Raw genomic sequence first — 16,512 nt, 5'->3', positions numbered from 1 at the left:
ATTTTTTTAAACTGGACAAATGCCCTGGTTCCTTTTAATTCATTTAAAAACAAAATCCTGAGCTCTAGGCATAGTGATCCCACACACTTTATATACTATATATATCCTTCATATATTGTATATAATATATATTATCTATCTGTCTTCAACTCATGACCTTATATCAGTATCTACAATTCTTTTTTTCTTTTTTCATTGTTGTTCAAGTACAGTTGTCTCTATTTCCCCACCCCTACCCCAGCCATCCCCACCTCCCACCCTCGATCCTAACTCCCTTTTAGCTTTGTCTATTTGTCTTTATACTGGTTCCTTGACCACCCTCTCCTCCTTTACCCCCATTATCCTCTCCCACCTCCCCTCTGGTTAGTATCTCCAATTCTAATCCACCACTACAGATTCATTGTATCTTCCCCATTTCCATATTTGTAGTTCACTTCTCTGACAGTAAGAAACACAGCTCCCATTATCCACAATATAAGTACTTATTGGGTGAATCACAGAATACTTGGTAATTTCAGACCTAACTCATTACTTTGCAAAAAAGAGCCTAGTAACTACAGTCCAATATTTGTACCGAGGTTTTCTTCTCTCTAGTCTGAGTGTATTTATTTCAAAATTTTTTCAAAAGTATCTTGAGTTCCCTTTCTTACACCTTCAGTGTTATTATATTATTCATTAGAAATATTTTTTATTTGCTTATGATATGAATTATGTGATCTCTCAATTTCTTATTGATTTTATTTCTTTAAAAATATATGAAACATTAAAATAGTACAAAAGTCAGACCTGTACAAGAAGGTTCAGAGTGTGATCCTCTCATTCCCTCCCATCTTTCTACCCTCTGCCTGCCCATGTCCTATAGACCCACTCTGGATAATCCTGGATTTTTCCTTCCTGTGCTCTTTTTTTTTTTAACACAAATGAGAAAATCTGTGTATGATTTCATTTTTCCTTCCTTCGTATACAAAAGGTGGTATAGTATACAAAATCTTGCACTAAAGTGAATCTATGGATATCTTATGAAGTTCCTCAAAAACTATGTTATTTTTATTGGAACTGCATTTTAAGTAGATATTTGGGGAAATTTTTCATCTTTATGTTATTGAAACTTCCTGTTCATGAACATGGTTTTTCTATTATATCTTCTTTTATGTCCTTCAATAAAGTTTAAAAATTTTATCTGACAGGTCTTGAATGGAATTTTTAAAAATTAGATTTTCAAATTAGTTGTTCCTGATGACATCTGATTTTCATGATATTGATTTTTTATATTACCGTTTTATCCAACATCCTTGTCAAATCCACCTCTCTGTTAATATTTATTGAATAGATAATACATATACATCATTTAACATCAAAAGGATATAATAAGGTACACATTAAGATGTCTTGCTTCCACTCTATTCCCCAACCCCTTTCCCCACTAATAGCCATCATTATTCATTTTTTGTCTACACTTTAAGTACTGAAACTTATTACTTCTTTTAGTTCGTTCATATATTTTCTTGTGTTCTTTTCTAGTCTTTCCTCTCCAATTTCTTTTGTGTGTATGTGTTTTTTCCTTGGTGGAACTTCCAGTATAGTGTTGAGTAGGAGTGATGATAGCAGGTACCTTGTCTTGTTCTTGCCTTCAAAAAAATGTTTCTACCTTTTCACCATTTCATGTGATAGTATAGATTTTGAAGATATATTTTCAGATTTTTAAAAAGCTAGTTTTCTCTTTTATATAGCCTGAATGGGTTGAATTTTAGCCAATAATTTCTATAGTTCAGTATCTATCTTATTGCTAATATTCATTATTTTTGCCTTCTCTTTTAAAAAATTCTTAATCAGTATACAAGAGGTTTGTCTATTTACCAGTCTTTTCAAAAAAAGCAATTTATGGCCCTGGCTGATGTGGCTCAGTTGGTTGAAGTGTCCTGTAAACCCAAAGGTTGCTGGTTCAGTTCCCAGTCAGGGTATATGCCTGGGAAGCAGCTTTTTTTCTCTCTCTGGCATCAATGTTTCTATCCTTTTCTCTGCCCCTCCTTTTCCCTCTCTCTAAAATCAGTAAGCATGTCCTTGGGTGAGGATAAAAAAGTAAAAAGAGGCAAATTATGATTTTGTTAATCCTCCTTATTATGTGCTTGTTTTAAATGTAATTTACTTCTACTCCTTATTTTCCATGTTTTTACAAATTTATATTTATTTTTCTTTAATTGAGGTATAATTAGCACATTACATTAGTTTCAGGTGTATACTCATTTTCCTGATTATCCTTTCTTTTTCTTTTCTTTCTTTTTACTAATATTTTTATTTAAATGATTTAAACCATTTAAATAAAATTTAAATTATTTTAAATATTTTATAATAATTAAATTTAAATACTTAAATATATATTTAAATATGCCATTTAAATTTAAAATATTTAAATCATTTAAAATTTTTTTATTTAAATGATTGATTTTTCAGTTCTCTTTTCTAAAACATAGGGTCTGGCATAAGTGACACCTCTTTTTATTACAATGTCTTTTATTACAAAATCATAAGCATGTAATTCTGTAACATAACATATCACATTCAAGCACAACATATGACATTTTAGGTGAAATATTTAAATTGCTGTCCACCTCATGCAAGATGTTCACATACCCTACCAACCACGTTCAAGCAAGCCTTACTTCTGCCAGATCCTGTACATGTTTAAGGCTATAAATTGCCCTCTCTATATTGCTTTAATTGTGTTCCATATTTCCAATATATAATGGCTTTGTTTTAAAAAAATATTTAATTTATTTATTTTAGAGAGAGGGGAAGGGAAGAGAAAGAGAGGGAAAGAAACATCAGTGTGTGGTTGCCTCTCACATGACCCCTACTAGGGAACTGGCTTGCAACCCAGGCATGTGCCCTAACAGGAAATCAAACCACCAATCCTTTGGTTCACAGTTCGGTGCTCAATCCACTGAGCTACACCAGCCAGGGCCTAATGGTTTTGTTTTTATTCATTCCCACTTCAATTATTTACTGAAGTGTAACAAGTCACCTCAAACACTTAGTAGTTTAATACACAATATATTATTTCTCACAATATTATGGGATTTTTCTAGAAGAATTCCATTCTGCTGATTTTTCCTAGGATCACTCATGCAGCTGTAGTCATCTGACAGTTTGGTTAGGGCTGGAGGGGTGAAGATGGCCTCACTCAAAAAGTGAGTTTGGCTGTTGGCCAAGGTGCTTCAGTTCTCTCCCAGGTGGACGTTGAGCTTCCCGTAGGCTAAACTGGGCTTCTTTACAGCATGGTGGACCCAGAGTTTTAAGAGAGCAAGAGCAATGGCTGTAGGACCTTTAAAGGCCTAGTTTCTGAGAACCCACACACTTCCATCATATTCTACTGATCAAAGTAATTCACAAGTGCAGCTCAGACTCCAGCGAGTATAGAAGTGAGGAGACTTCCTCTTGATGAGAGGAGTGACAACATCACATTGCAAAGGGTGTTGTGGGGTGACTCAGGACATGGCCCCTTCACCTCAGAAAACAGGTGGCTGCCTGGCCAGCAGCCATAACGAGTGAGGAAAACAGTCTCTCAAGGCTCCTGTGTCTCTAGGCTCTTGTGTTTATCACAGCCCTGTAGCACTTTCATGCGCTACCACGGCTCTCTCCCCACTCCCATCCACTGCTCCCATCCTAACCCTATTAGTAGCGCCAACGCCGGAGTCAGGACATGGTTGCTTTTGCACCAATCAACCACTATTCGTGCACTCCCCTGTAATGTAATAAATGGCACATCTATACTACTGGTCCTCTGGGTGGATTTTTCGGAATATCACAAACACTTAAGCAGCTCCGTGGCTTGGAGCTCCTGTACATGAAAGCACAATTAAATGGGGGCCATTATTATAAACATCTACTACAAGTCCTATATTAGTTCTTTACTGCCAAATAACAAGTTACCACAAACTTAATGGCTTAAAACAATGCCCATTTGTCATCTCACAACTTCCACTGGTCAGAAGTCTGGCGTGTCTCAGCTGGTTCTCTGCTCAGGGCCTCAAAACACCAAAATCAAGGTGTCAGTAGGGCTAGATTCTTAATAGGGATCTACCTCCAAGCTTATTCAGGTTGTTGGCAGAATTCAGTTTCTTGTACTTGCAGGACAGAGGTCCCCATTGCCCTGCTCACTGTGAGCACAGAGTGCTTTCAGCTTCTGGAGGCCACCCACTTTCCTCAACATGTGGTCCCTCTCCCTCTTTAAGCCAGCAGTTGTGTGTTGGATCTTTCTCATGCTTTGAATCCTTCTGACTTCCCTTCAAAGCAGTACCTATATTACTAGTACTCGGTAAAATAATCTTAAGAGGTCATTTTGAGGATTCTACCTACCACAAGAACTTATCACGATTTACTCTTTGACTCATGAATTAATTACAAGCAAATTTTGAAGCTTACAAATGTATGAATCTTTTGGACTATCTTGTAGTTGTTGATTTATAATTTCACTGCAGTGTGATCTACATGTATTTGTTGAATCTGTCTTTGTGGTCTAGCATATGAATAATTCATTTATGCTTGAAAAGAATATGTATTCTCTAATTGTTAAGTGCAGAGTTCTATGTTGTTGTTTGAGCTCAACCTTGTAAATTGTTTTATTCAAATCTATCAGTTTCTGAGAGAACTGTATTAAAATCTTTCATTTGGACACTTTTAGTTAAAAGATGAAGAAACTGAGGCCCAGGAAATTTGAGTGACTTGCCCAGGATCCCACAGCTGGTTGTAACAGAGCTGGGGAAAGAATGCAGGTATTTCTCATACTGATATTCAGGAAGAGAAAACCCAGTAATTTTTATTTTGTTCATTTCTCTTATAATCACAATAGACATTATTCCCAATTTGATTTTAGACTGATGTGCAAGTTATTTAAGCAAGTTCTTTAATTTGGGGAGAGTTATTTTCTATAGGTAAAGCAGCTATCACAAACTCCCACAATACCCTCACCTAATTTCCCATCTATATCCAGAATAAGCACCCGCAGCCAGCAATGCAATGGGAAGGATGATTCAGAAAGACTAGTAGAACACCTCCTTCACTGGTCTTTGACTTTGTTTACATTCTGATACAATATCACTTCCATTTAAATTTTTTTTGAAATGAAAACTATATTAATGAGCAAGGAACTCAGAAATGAAGTTGCTAAATATAACTAAATACATTTTCAATAAAAATGCCATGTATTTCCTGATTAGTATCAGGTAAATAGCTAAACTATCTACCTCAAATTCAGGTCTCAGATTTTAAAAAGTCAGAGACAATTATAAAGATGTTCATAGTAGCAGGTTCATTTTAAAAACAATAAGATCTGGCCCTGGCTGATGTAGCTCAGTGTATTGAGTGTAGGCCTATGAACTAAAGGGTTGCCAGTTCAATTCCCAGTCAGGGCACATGCCTGGGTTGTGGGCCAGGTCCCCAGTAGGGGGCACATGAGAGGCAACCACACACTGATGTTTCTCTCCCTCCCTTCTCGCCTATAAAAATAAATTAAATCTTTTAAATTTTTAAAAAATCTCCTTTAAAAATATAAAAACAATAGGATCTTTTGAATAAATTGTTTTAGTATATCAGAGGTATGTGTTGGTCCTTTTGTTGGTAATCCATATATATCTATACCTTTATAGCGTACTTTGCCTTTATTTTTATTATTGGATTCTTACATAGATTTTCTAAGCCATACATAAAACACAAAGGGGGAAATCAAAGGATATAGGTATAGCTCCAGGAGTTTTCGTAGATACAGAGCATGACTGGAATGATTATACAAGGAATGCTTACCATAGTCCCAGTTTTGAGATCCTAAACAAGAGAGCGCAGGCAGGTGGAAGAGGTGCCTGGGGCGGGGGGGGGGGGCAGGAGAACAGCTCACTGCCCCCAAGTCTAATCTGCTGCCTACTGCACTGTCAGTCACGGCCATTGCACAGCTCCCCACTCAGCATTCCTAACCCCAGCTCTAGGCCAGACCCTGATCCCCACAGGGAAGTAGCTGAAAAGTGCTGCAAGGAACCTAACCTATCCACAGCCCTTGGCTAGGAGTCAGCCTTGGCACACCGCACTCCTGCTCACCCATGACCACCAAGCCCAAATGGCTCACTTCCATTCTTAGAATCTTTTTTCCAGAAAAACATACCTGCGTACATGATTTTTTAAGCACATTTCAAGTAGAGGCTTCCCAGAGCCTTCATTTATGTAATGACCAAATCTGAATCTGATCAAACCTCAACTATTGTGCATTAATGGCCATCCCACTATCTCTTGCTTTGCTTAGTTCTTCATCTCTTTGCCCTAAGAAGGCACTGTGTAAGGATAGTAAACACTCACTTTCAGGCTGACCAGGGCCAAGTATGCCCACACTTCAGCATTGTAGTTGTTCAATGCATTGGCTTCAGAGAGAGCATCCTCTGCCTCTGTGATCTCCTCGAGCTTGATAGAAATAAGACATGTCAGTTAAGTCAATGCAGTTTTCACTTAAACCAGCTGGAGTCAGCTTAGCTGAAAATACTGTATCCAAAGAACACTGGTGTAAGTGGCCTATACCAATAGCTTTCAACATTTTGTTTTTGTTTAATCAACAGAACTCTTTTTTCAAACAAAATCCTATGTGGTGGCCTAATGTATAAACCAGATAAAAGTAAAATTTTTCTGCTTAAAAAGCCACATAGGGGAATCTGGAGCACCACCCTTTAGTCTTACAATGTATACCCCTCTGCCTTCTTTCCTCTATAGCAGTCCCAGCAGGTCATCCATGAACCGTGGAGCTTCAGGTGCCAGGGTTGTAAAACCAGAAGTATTTACTGTCGTATGTGCATCATTCAGTGATTTCCCCACATGCAGTGGGCTATCAGGTACATTTGTAGTTTTTCCCCTTAAATTTTGCATCTTTGTCTTAAGGTAAAAGTCCTATTATCTTGTCAAAATACTATCATTCAGAAAGCTTCCTTTCCCCTAAAATTAGTTATTAACAACACAATCTTGAGCAATCAGTACAATATGCAGTGACTCTAGGGTGCTTCCTGAGCTCTGGTTACATGGATATTATTGCTGCTTCCTCAGACTGTTAGTTTGCTTTATAAAATCTTCCAAAAGGCAACCTAAGAAAAAAATAAAGCACTCCTTTCCCCAATAAAGTAGCTCTTCATTTTTTCCATTTTAGAAAATAATGGATTTCTAGGCCCAAGACAATATGAAAAATGACCTTTCAGCAAAGCCCATAACTTGACTTACACTTTAAATGTCTCTGAAATACTGATTCATTATTCAATCAGCAAGTATGTGCTAAGGATTCTCTCTCAGGCAATATGATAGATACTGGGGAGAAAAAGAGAAAATAAAATCCCTGCCCTCAAAGAGTTCCCTGACAGATATGTTAAAAAAGAAAAGAGCTTGAATTAGACCAGTAAAAATAGGTAAGAAGAGGAGACAATAGACTTAAGAGATGTTTAAGCACCAAATCAATAGGATATTTGATGACTGGATTAAAAGTAACAGGAAAGTAGACTAGGATAGCTTTTTGGTTTCTGGCATGGTTGACTGGGTTTATTATAGCCCCATTCACCAACACAGGGAATATAGGAGAAGGTATAGGCTCAAGGAATGTGAGAATCTTTGAGAAATAAGTTAGACTCTAGTTTGGATATGTACATTTTATGAGGTGACTAAGAAACCATCAATGGAGCTGTCCATTACACTGTTAGATATAAGGGCCAGAACTTGAAAAGTGTTACAAACTGAATCTTTAGGATTCATTAGGGCACAAGTGGTAGTTAAGATCACTGGAGTAGATCCAACAATTATCATGGGTATAAGACTAGGAGCCAGTAAAAAAGGCTGAGCATGAGACATCAGAGAGGAAAACACAGAACTGAAACATTGTGAATGTGGTATTATGAAAGTCAAGGGAAGAGAAGGCTTCAACAGGAAGTAGTCAACAGGGTTAAGTGTCACTGAGACTTCATCTGTCTATTGCACTTGGCATAGGGGACTTCTGTCAGATAAGTTTCAGTAAAGTGGTAAGGGATATACGCCTGATTGTAATATAGTGAAGGGTAAATGGAACTTGGGAAATGAACAGGTAATTCACAAGTACACAAATATGTATATCACATGATTTCAACCTCCTTGGTGATAAAATGCAAATTAAGATACATACTGATCTTCCAGTCACGATCACAGAGTAAGTAATGCTGTACATACCTCCTCCCACAACTGCATCAAAATTACAACTGAACTACAAAACAACCATCATTGAGAATCACCTGAAGTCTAGCTGGACAGAAGTCCTATAACTAAGGCTATACAGGAGAAGCCACATCAAGACTGGTAGGAGGGGCAGAGTGGCAGACCAGGCTGGTCCCACACCCATGAATGGCAGTTAAAAATGGGAAGGGATATCTTGGCTGCAGAATTTTCCCCTGAGGAGCAAAAGCTCCAACCCCATGTCAAGCTCCCAGCCCAAGGTTCTGGTGAAGGCAAGAAAAGTCCTCATAACTTCCAGCTGTGAAAAACAGCAGCAATTGTGGCTGAGTGAGACTGAGGGCTTCTGGAGTCCAACGTACTCATCTTAAAGGGCCCATTCATGAACTTAGACTCTGAGCTCCAGCACTGGGGCAGTAGCTTTAAAGGCACCAGGAACATACGAGGAGGGACTCTCTGGCTTCAGAGCAAGTGCTGGAGGGGCAGCTTTCTCCCATACAGAAGTGCTCCCAGAGGCCATTGTTCCTTTGTTGAGCCCTCCCCGTACCCAGTCCGCACACACAGGTGGGTGCTATATCTGAGTCTCCATCAACCTACCTAAAATCCTTCATACCACCCTGGTGATTCCCTAAGACCTCAACCCAACCCAATTTTCAACCCAATCAAGCATTCTTCAGGGGCTTTTCTATATAAATGGCCTGTCTTGGCTCATGCCATAGACATTCCTAAAATCTCTCAAACATTTGCAAAACCCAAACAAGCAGCATCTGGCCTCAGCAGCCAGCCTCAGATCACAGCTTAGCATCTCGCAGGACACCTCCAAGCCTAGCACACGAGGCAACCACCTATAGATCAATTTGCTGCTCATACCAAGAGGCCCTGGGAAGGGCACAGGCAGCGGCTGACCTTGGCCTGCACCAAAGCCCTTCCCAAGAGGCCCCAGGATCAACACACCTGAGGGCTAGCTTCAGACCACAACAGAGTATCACCCAACCACCTCCACAAATAACATAGCCAAAAGGCAGACTTAGCAGGCAGATAAGACCTACTAAATCAAATCCTGCTCTGTAGAGTCAGCCCCTGCACAATAGCTCCTCCACTGTAGTCATAGCCAGTCCTCAAACCAATCAGCCCGAGGGTCAATCCTCCTATTGATGTGCCAACAACAGTTAAGGCTCAACTACAATAACAGGGCATATACAACCCACACAAGGGACACACCTGGAGCACCTGACTCAGGTAACCAGGAAGACTGCACCACTGGGTCCCAACTACATAAGACCACTGTACCAAGACCAAGAGATGTAGTAGCTACTACACAGAAACAAACAGGCAGCCAAAATGAGGACAATCTACCAGAGGCAGCGTTCAAAACACTGGTTATAGGGATGCTCAATGATACCACTGAGAACTTCAACAAAGAGATAGGAAACATAGAAATGGAGATAGAAACCATAAAGAAGAACTAGTCAGAAATGAAGACTACAATAACTGAAATGAAAACTACATTGGGGAAATCAATAGTAGAGTAGATGAAGCAGAGGAAAGAATTAGTGATTTGGAAGAAAAGTACCAGAAAACACCCAATCAAAAAAGCAAAAAAGAAAAAAATAATTTTAAAAAATGGGGTTAGAATCTAATGAACAAAATAAACAAAATAGAAACAGATTCACAGATACAGAGAACAGACTGATAGCCATCAGAGGGGAGGGGTGAAATAGGTGAAGGGATTAAGAAAAAAAGCCCTCATAGACATAGACAACTATATGGTGATTACCAGAGAGAAAGGGGGTGGGGGCAGGTAGAAGAGGGTAAAGAGGGGATAAATGGTAATAGAAGAAGACGTGACTTTGAGTGGTGAACACAGTAAAATATACTGATGATATATTATACATATAGATGATGTAATTGTACACTTGAAATCTGTACAATTTTATTAACCAATGTCACCCCAATAAATGCAATAAAATTTTTTAAAAAGAAAAAAAGTGCTGGTTTAGAGGTCTCTGGGACAACATCAAGCATACCAACATTTGCATCATAGGGGTACCAGAAAGAGAAGAGACAGATCAATGAGTTAAGAAATAGTGATGGGCGCCCTGGCTGGCGTAGCTCAGTAGATTGAGCACGGGCTGGGAACCAAAGTGTTGTAGGTTCAATTCCCAGTTAGGGTATATGCCTGGGTTGCAGGCCATGACCCCCAGCAACCACACATTGATGTTTCTCTCTCTCTCTCTCTCTCTCTCTCTCTCTCCCTCCCTTCCCTCTCTAAAAATAAGTAAATTTTTAAAAATCTTTAAAAAAAAGAAAAAAGAAATAGTGATAGAAAATGTCCCTATCTGGATAAGGAAACAGACATGCAAGTCCAGGAAGCACAGAGAGTCCCAAACAAGATGGATGCAAAAAGAACCACACTAGACACATCATAATTAAAGTACCAATAGTGAAAGATAAAAAGAGACTCAAAATCAGTAAGTGAAAAGCAGTTAATTACCTACAAGGGAGCTCCCATAAGACTGTCAGCTGATTTTTCAACAGGAACTTTGCAGGCCAGAAGGAACTGGCATGAAATATTCAAAGTCATGAAAAGAGCAAAAGCTACCATTTAGAATGGAAGGACAGATAAAGAACTTCTCAGACAAGAAAAAGCTAAGGGAGTTCATCACCACCAAACCAATATTACATGAAATATTAAAGGAACTTCTTTAAGAAGAAAAACAAAGTTTAAAAATATGAATAACAAAATGGCAATAACTACGTTTCTATCAATAATAACTATATTTCTATAACAACAATAGCTACATATCTATCAACAATAACTATATATCAACTTTAAATGTAAATGGATTAAATGCTCCAATCAAAAGACACGGTGGCTGAATAGATAAGAAAACAAGACCCTCATATATGATATCTACACAAGACTTACTTCAGCTTGAAAGACACACAGAGGCCAAAAGTGAAAAGATGGAAAAAGTTATTTTATTAAAATGAAAACAAAAAAGGAAAAGCTGGGGTAGCAATATTTATACCAGACAAAATAAACTTTAAAACAAAAGTTATAACAAGAGACAAAGAAGGACCTAGCAATCCTACTTCTGAGTATTTATTCAAAGAAACCCCAAACATTAATTTGAAAGAACACATTGTAAATAAAAACATATGTTCTTTGCAGCATTATTTACAGGTGTGGATTATTATTATTAGCCAGGTGTGGAAGCAAGCTAAGTGTCCATCAATAGATGAATGGATAAAGAAGAAGTGGTATCTATATACAATGAAATATTACTGAGCCATAAAAAAGAATGAAATCTTGCCATCTGCAGCAACATGAATGGATCTAGAAGGTATTATGCTAAGTCAAATAAGCCAGACAGAGAAAGACAGATACTATATGATTTCACTCTTATGTGTAATATAAAAAACAAAATAAATGAATAAACAAAACAGAAACAAACTCATAGATACAGAGAACATTTTTATGGTTGCCAGATGGAAGGGGTTGGGGGTTGGGGGTTGGGTGAAAAGGGAAAGGGATTTTAGAAGCACAAATTGGTAGTTACAAAATAGTCATGAAGATACAAAGTACAGCATAGAGAACAAAGTCAATAATACTGTAATAATTATGTATAATGTTAGTTGGGTACTAATTTTATTGGGGTGATCTCTTTATAAATTATGTAAATGTCTAATCACTATGTTGTACACCTGAAACTAATATATAATATTGCATGTTAACTATAATTGAAAAATAAAAAACTATTTTAAAAAGATACCTATAAAATAAAGATAAAAATATTTGAAAAGATACCTATCAAATTGGCAAATGATAATGTTCATTATTGATGAGGTAAAAGTAAAATGACTCATACCTTCTGAAGAAGTATAAATCAGTATACACCCCCTCTAGAGGGCAAGTTGACACTATAATTTAAATATTTTAACATTTTTCTACATTCCTTTAGAATGTATCCTAAGGAAATAATGAAAGTTAAGCAGAGAAATTTATGTCCAAGAGTGTTTATTTTAGCGGTGTTTATTAATAAATAGTATAGTTGTAGAAACTAACATGTCCAATCATAAGTGGTTAGTAAAACAAATTATGGTATATCCACACATCGGTATAGTTTAACTAAAACATTGATGAGGGCCAGAGATTACCTGGAAGTTTTAATGGTAGGGTTTAACTCAAGTTTTTGTGTGTGTTTTTTTTTTCTTTCTTTCTTTCTTTCTTTCTCTTTCTTTCTTTCTTTCTTTCTTTCTTTCTTTCTTTCTTTCTTTCTCTTTCTTTCCCTCTCTCTCTCTCTCTCTCTCTTTCTTTCTTTCCCACTAAAACTATTCCTAACACTATTCAAAATAAAGAGATTCATGACTTATCTGAATAATTTCTTGTGATTTCAACAGTATTGCCAGGTTTCTAACTGCTACAAATGCTACTTCCTTTCTGGGAAGGTGGAGAAGAGGGCACTTGGCTTATGTATAAGTGATCACATGCCCTGATTGGCCTGGAACAGTATCTGTGTCCCATTGTAATTATTAATAGCACTCTTTTCATCCTCAGAAGTGCCTTGGTTTGTATGATAAATAACATGATCACCTTATTTAAGCAGTAAATATATATTTACAATTGCTTCCATATGTGTATGGAAAGAGTCTGGAGAACAATGTGCTCAGATGTTAGCAGTGGTCATCACTGAGTGGTGGTGGGACTATGGATATTTTTATGTTTCCTTCATATTTTGTATCTTACACATTTTCTGTCATGAACATATCTTTTCTTTATGGTTTAAAAACAGCAATAAGGAAAAGGAGACAAGAAATGTAGACACCACTTTTGGTTCAAAGGTTGACAACCAGGAAGGTTGTCATCATCACTGCTGTTTAATAAGAAGGGGGAAGGCATGGGCAAAGAGCTGACTGAGAAGGACAGTTTACAATTTTAAATCATGCAGAAAGAAAAAATTAAGAGAGTAAGGTATTAGAAGAGAAGGAGAGGGATAGAATCAAGAATACATGTGAAAAATTAGACAAGAAGAGCAGGATGCACACCTCTTTCAAAGATTAGAGGGAAGGAAAGTAACTCGAGCGTTTTTAGGGATGGCAGAGCACAAGGCCTTCCAGAAGCTATAGCAGCTTCTCCTGAATATCAAGAGACCACAGAGCTTAGTAAATATCAATCAATTTCTTTAATTTAATTTGAGGAGATTTTATATCATTTTCCCCTTACAGATAGCATTATAAAATTATGAGCTTCTGTATCAAATAACCTGAAATTTTTTATTTTGTATCTTCTTGGTTCAAGTTTCTGCAGGATTTTTAAAGAACGTTTTATTTTTCTACTTCAGATTAAACTTCAGTTTGCTAAACAACTTGGAAGAGCGACTTTTCATAAGAGAAAATGGCCCTGATTGCTATTTCACTGTCATCCCAAACTGCCAGGGTGCTTGAAAGACCAAGGGATCAAGGTCAGCTATACCATGGGCTAGTGTCAAGCCCTCATCCTCTTACCCGATAACAGGCAATTCCCAGTCCCAGCCAAGTAAGGCATGAAGGTGATCTCTTACAGGCTTGCAGGTAGGTTTTCTTTGCTTTTTCATACTGTAGAGGAAAAAAAAACTCACTAAGCCATTGTTCCTTTGGAGGCTTCAACTACTGCAGTACTAAGATAATCATGGTGCCTCTGCAGTTGCACTCCAGACCAATCTAAGTTGAGTCCTTGAGTTATATGCTTTTCTTAAACCTTAAATTTTTTTTTTGGGGGGGGGGGCTAAGGTTTATAGAAGAATCTAGAGTAAAGTTCAGAGATTTCCACATACGTCCTGCCCCTACATATGTATAGCCTCCCCCACCACAGTGGTACATTTGTTGTAATTGATAAATCTATACCAGTACTTCATCACCACCCAAAGTCCATATAGTCTATGGCTTTGAACAAATGTGTAATGACAGGTATCCTCCACCAGAGCATTTTCCTGCCCTAAAAATTCTCTGTGCTCCACCTATTCATCAGTCCTCTTCACCCACCCCGGGAAAGCACTGGTCTCCTTACTGTCTCCATACTTTTGCCTTTTTCAGAATTTTATACAGTTAGAATCATGCAGTATGTAGACCTCTCAGGTTGACTTATTGCACTTAGTAGTGTGCATTTAAGGTTCCTTTGTATTTTTTCATGGCTTGATAGCTTATTGCCTTTTATCCCTGATAATATTCCATTGCCTGGATGTACCACAAACTCTTTATTCATTCACCTACTGGAGGACATCCTTGGTTGTGACCAAGTTTTGGCCAGTATGAATCAAGCCACTATAAATCTGAGTGCAGATTTTTGTGTGGATATGTTCTTAACTCCTTTTGATAAATGTTAAGGAGCACAATCACTGCATGGGATGTTAAAAATAATTTTAGTTCTGTATGATGTTGCCAAACTGTCACCCAAAGTGGCTGTACCATTTTACATTCCCACCAGCAATAAATAAGAGTTCCTGATGCTCCACATCCTTGTCAGCATCTGATGTTGCCAATGTTCTAGATTTTGGCCAGATGTTGATGTGTAGTGGTATCTCAATGTTGTTTTAAATGTTGTATTTCCATGATGATGTATGATGTGGAGAATCTTTTCATATGCTTATTTGCCATCTACATATCTTCTTTGGTGAGGTATCCATTAAGGTCTTTGACCCATTTTAAAATCAGACTGTTTTCTTATTGTCAAGTTTCAAGAGTTCTTTTTATATTTTAGATAGCAATCCTTTATCAGATATGTCTTTTACAAATATTTTCTCCAAGTTTATGATTTGTTTTCTCATTCTCTTCACATTATCTTTTACAAAACATAAACTTTTCATTTCAATTAAGACTAACTTATCAATTCTCCCACAAATCATGCCTTTGTTGTTGTACTTGAAAAGTCAGCACCATTTCCAATATAATATAGGTTTTCTTCTATATTATCTTCTAGGAGTTTTATAGTTTTGCATTTTACATTTAATTCTGTGATCCATTTTGAGTTAATTTTTAAAGGCATAAGGTCTGTGTCTAGATTCTTTTTTTTTTTTTTTGCACATGGATGTCCAGTTGTTCTACCACTATTTGTTGAAAAGATTGTTTTTCTCCACTGTATTTATGTGGATCTATTCCTGGGTTCTCTATACTGTTCCATTGATATATTTGCCTATTCTTTCACCAATACCACACTGACCTGATCACTGTTATAGTTTATACTGAGTCTTGTAGTTGGGTAGGGGGCCAGTCTTCCACTTCTGTTCTTTTAATATTGTGTTAGCTGTTCTGGACTTAAATTGTATTTGATGTCTATTTTCAGAGAGCTATTGCAAGAAGACTTGTGCAAGAGATGGACAGACTAAATTAAAGGGCAGACTTTGACGTGAAAGCAGTTCCAAAGACATTCATAGTCTCTTTGAGAGTTGAAGCAAAGAGTTACACAGGAAGTTCTGGGTGACCACAGTGATTATTTGAATTCCACCTAGACTTAGAGATTACCCCTTCTCACTTAAAAGTGACATCATGTGGTGGGGTGACACACAGAATCTCTGAACTAAGGAATATACCTGACAGAAACTCATATTCTAAGAGTCTGTTCGCTTGTTGTAAAACATCTTAGAAGCTCTCAGTAGTACATGAGACATTTAGAAAAACTAAAAAAAAAGTAGTAAACCTCAAAGGACCAATTCTTGTCTTGTATCTTCCATGTGAGATGGAACTACAGCAGAGCCATAGCAAACAGCCGAGTGACCGCATAAGTCAGCAGCTCTGTGTAGACGCAGCTTGCAATGACATTGGAAAGCTTCTTATTTACTGCAATTTTTCTCTTTCAAGCCTATGTGAGCTCTCCTACTTAAATTATAAGGCATTGTAACTTCTTGCTGCTGTTGTTTTATTTTAAACGTAAAGAAAACTAGGTGTTCTGGGAGGTGGGGAATGGAATAAAGTCAAAACAAAAGGCCTTCAGGAGGATGTTGTAATTGTTGAAGTGGAGTCACAGGTCCATGTTGGTTCACTCTTCTCCTCTGTTTACGTGTATTTGAAAGTTTTCATAACAGAAAGTTTCCTTTAGAAGGCTTTGGAGCATTTCCTAAAACATGGAGAGGAATTGCTAAAAAGTCAGGTCAGAGTGCCCTGTGAAATGAGGTTAGCCTCGGCCAAATTAAATATAATCCTTTGTATCCAGGAGGAAGTTTGGAGCACTTATGTCAAAGCCCATGACACTTTCCATTAGTTAGGGCAAGTTAAGAATATCTCTACTACTGCTAATAAAGAAAATTAGCTAAAATAAAATTT

At 37.4% G+C, this 16,512-nt stretch overlaps 1 protein-coding gene across 1 annotated transcript in view; it reads right to left on the bottom strand.

Annotated features, from left to right (window-relative positions):
- CFAP70 (cilia and flagella associated protein 70) overlaps positions 1-16,512 on the bottom strand; it is a 120,055-nt gene that overhangs the window by 6,181 nt on the left and 97,362 nt on the right. Inside the window, 2 exon segments of the mRNA XM_045842232.1 lie at positions 6,343-6,444; positions 13,723-13,812. Of these exon segments, the coding sequence (XP_045698188.1) occupies positions 6,343-6,444; positions 13,723-13,812 (192 nt within the window).

Source organism: Phyllostomus hastatus, unplaced genomic scaffold, assembly GCF_019186645.2.
Source record: "Phyllostomus hastatus isolate PE091 unplaced genomic scaffold, TTU_PhHast_1.1 phas_contig_38, whole genome shotgun sequence".
NCBI classification, from domain to species: domain Eukaryota; kingdom Metazoa; phylum Chordata; class Mammalia; order Chiroptera; family Phyllostomidae; genus Phyllostomus; species Phyllostomus hastatus.
This window is presented reverse-complemented; position numbering and strand designations above follow the sequence as displayed.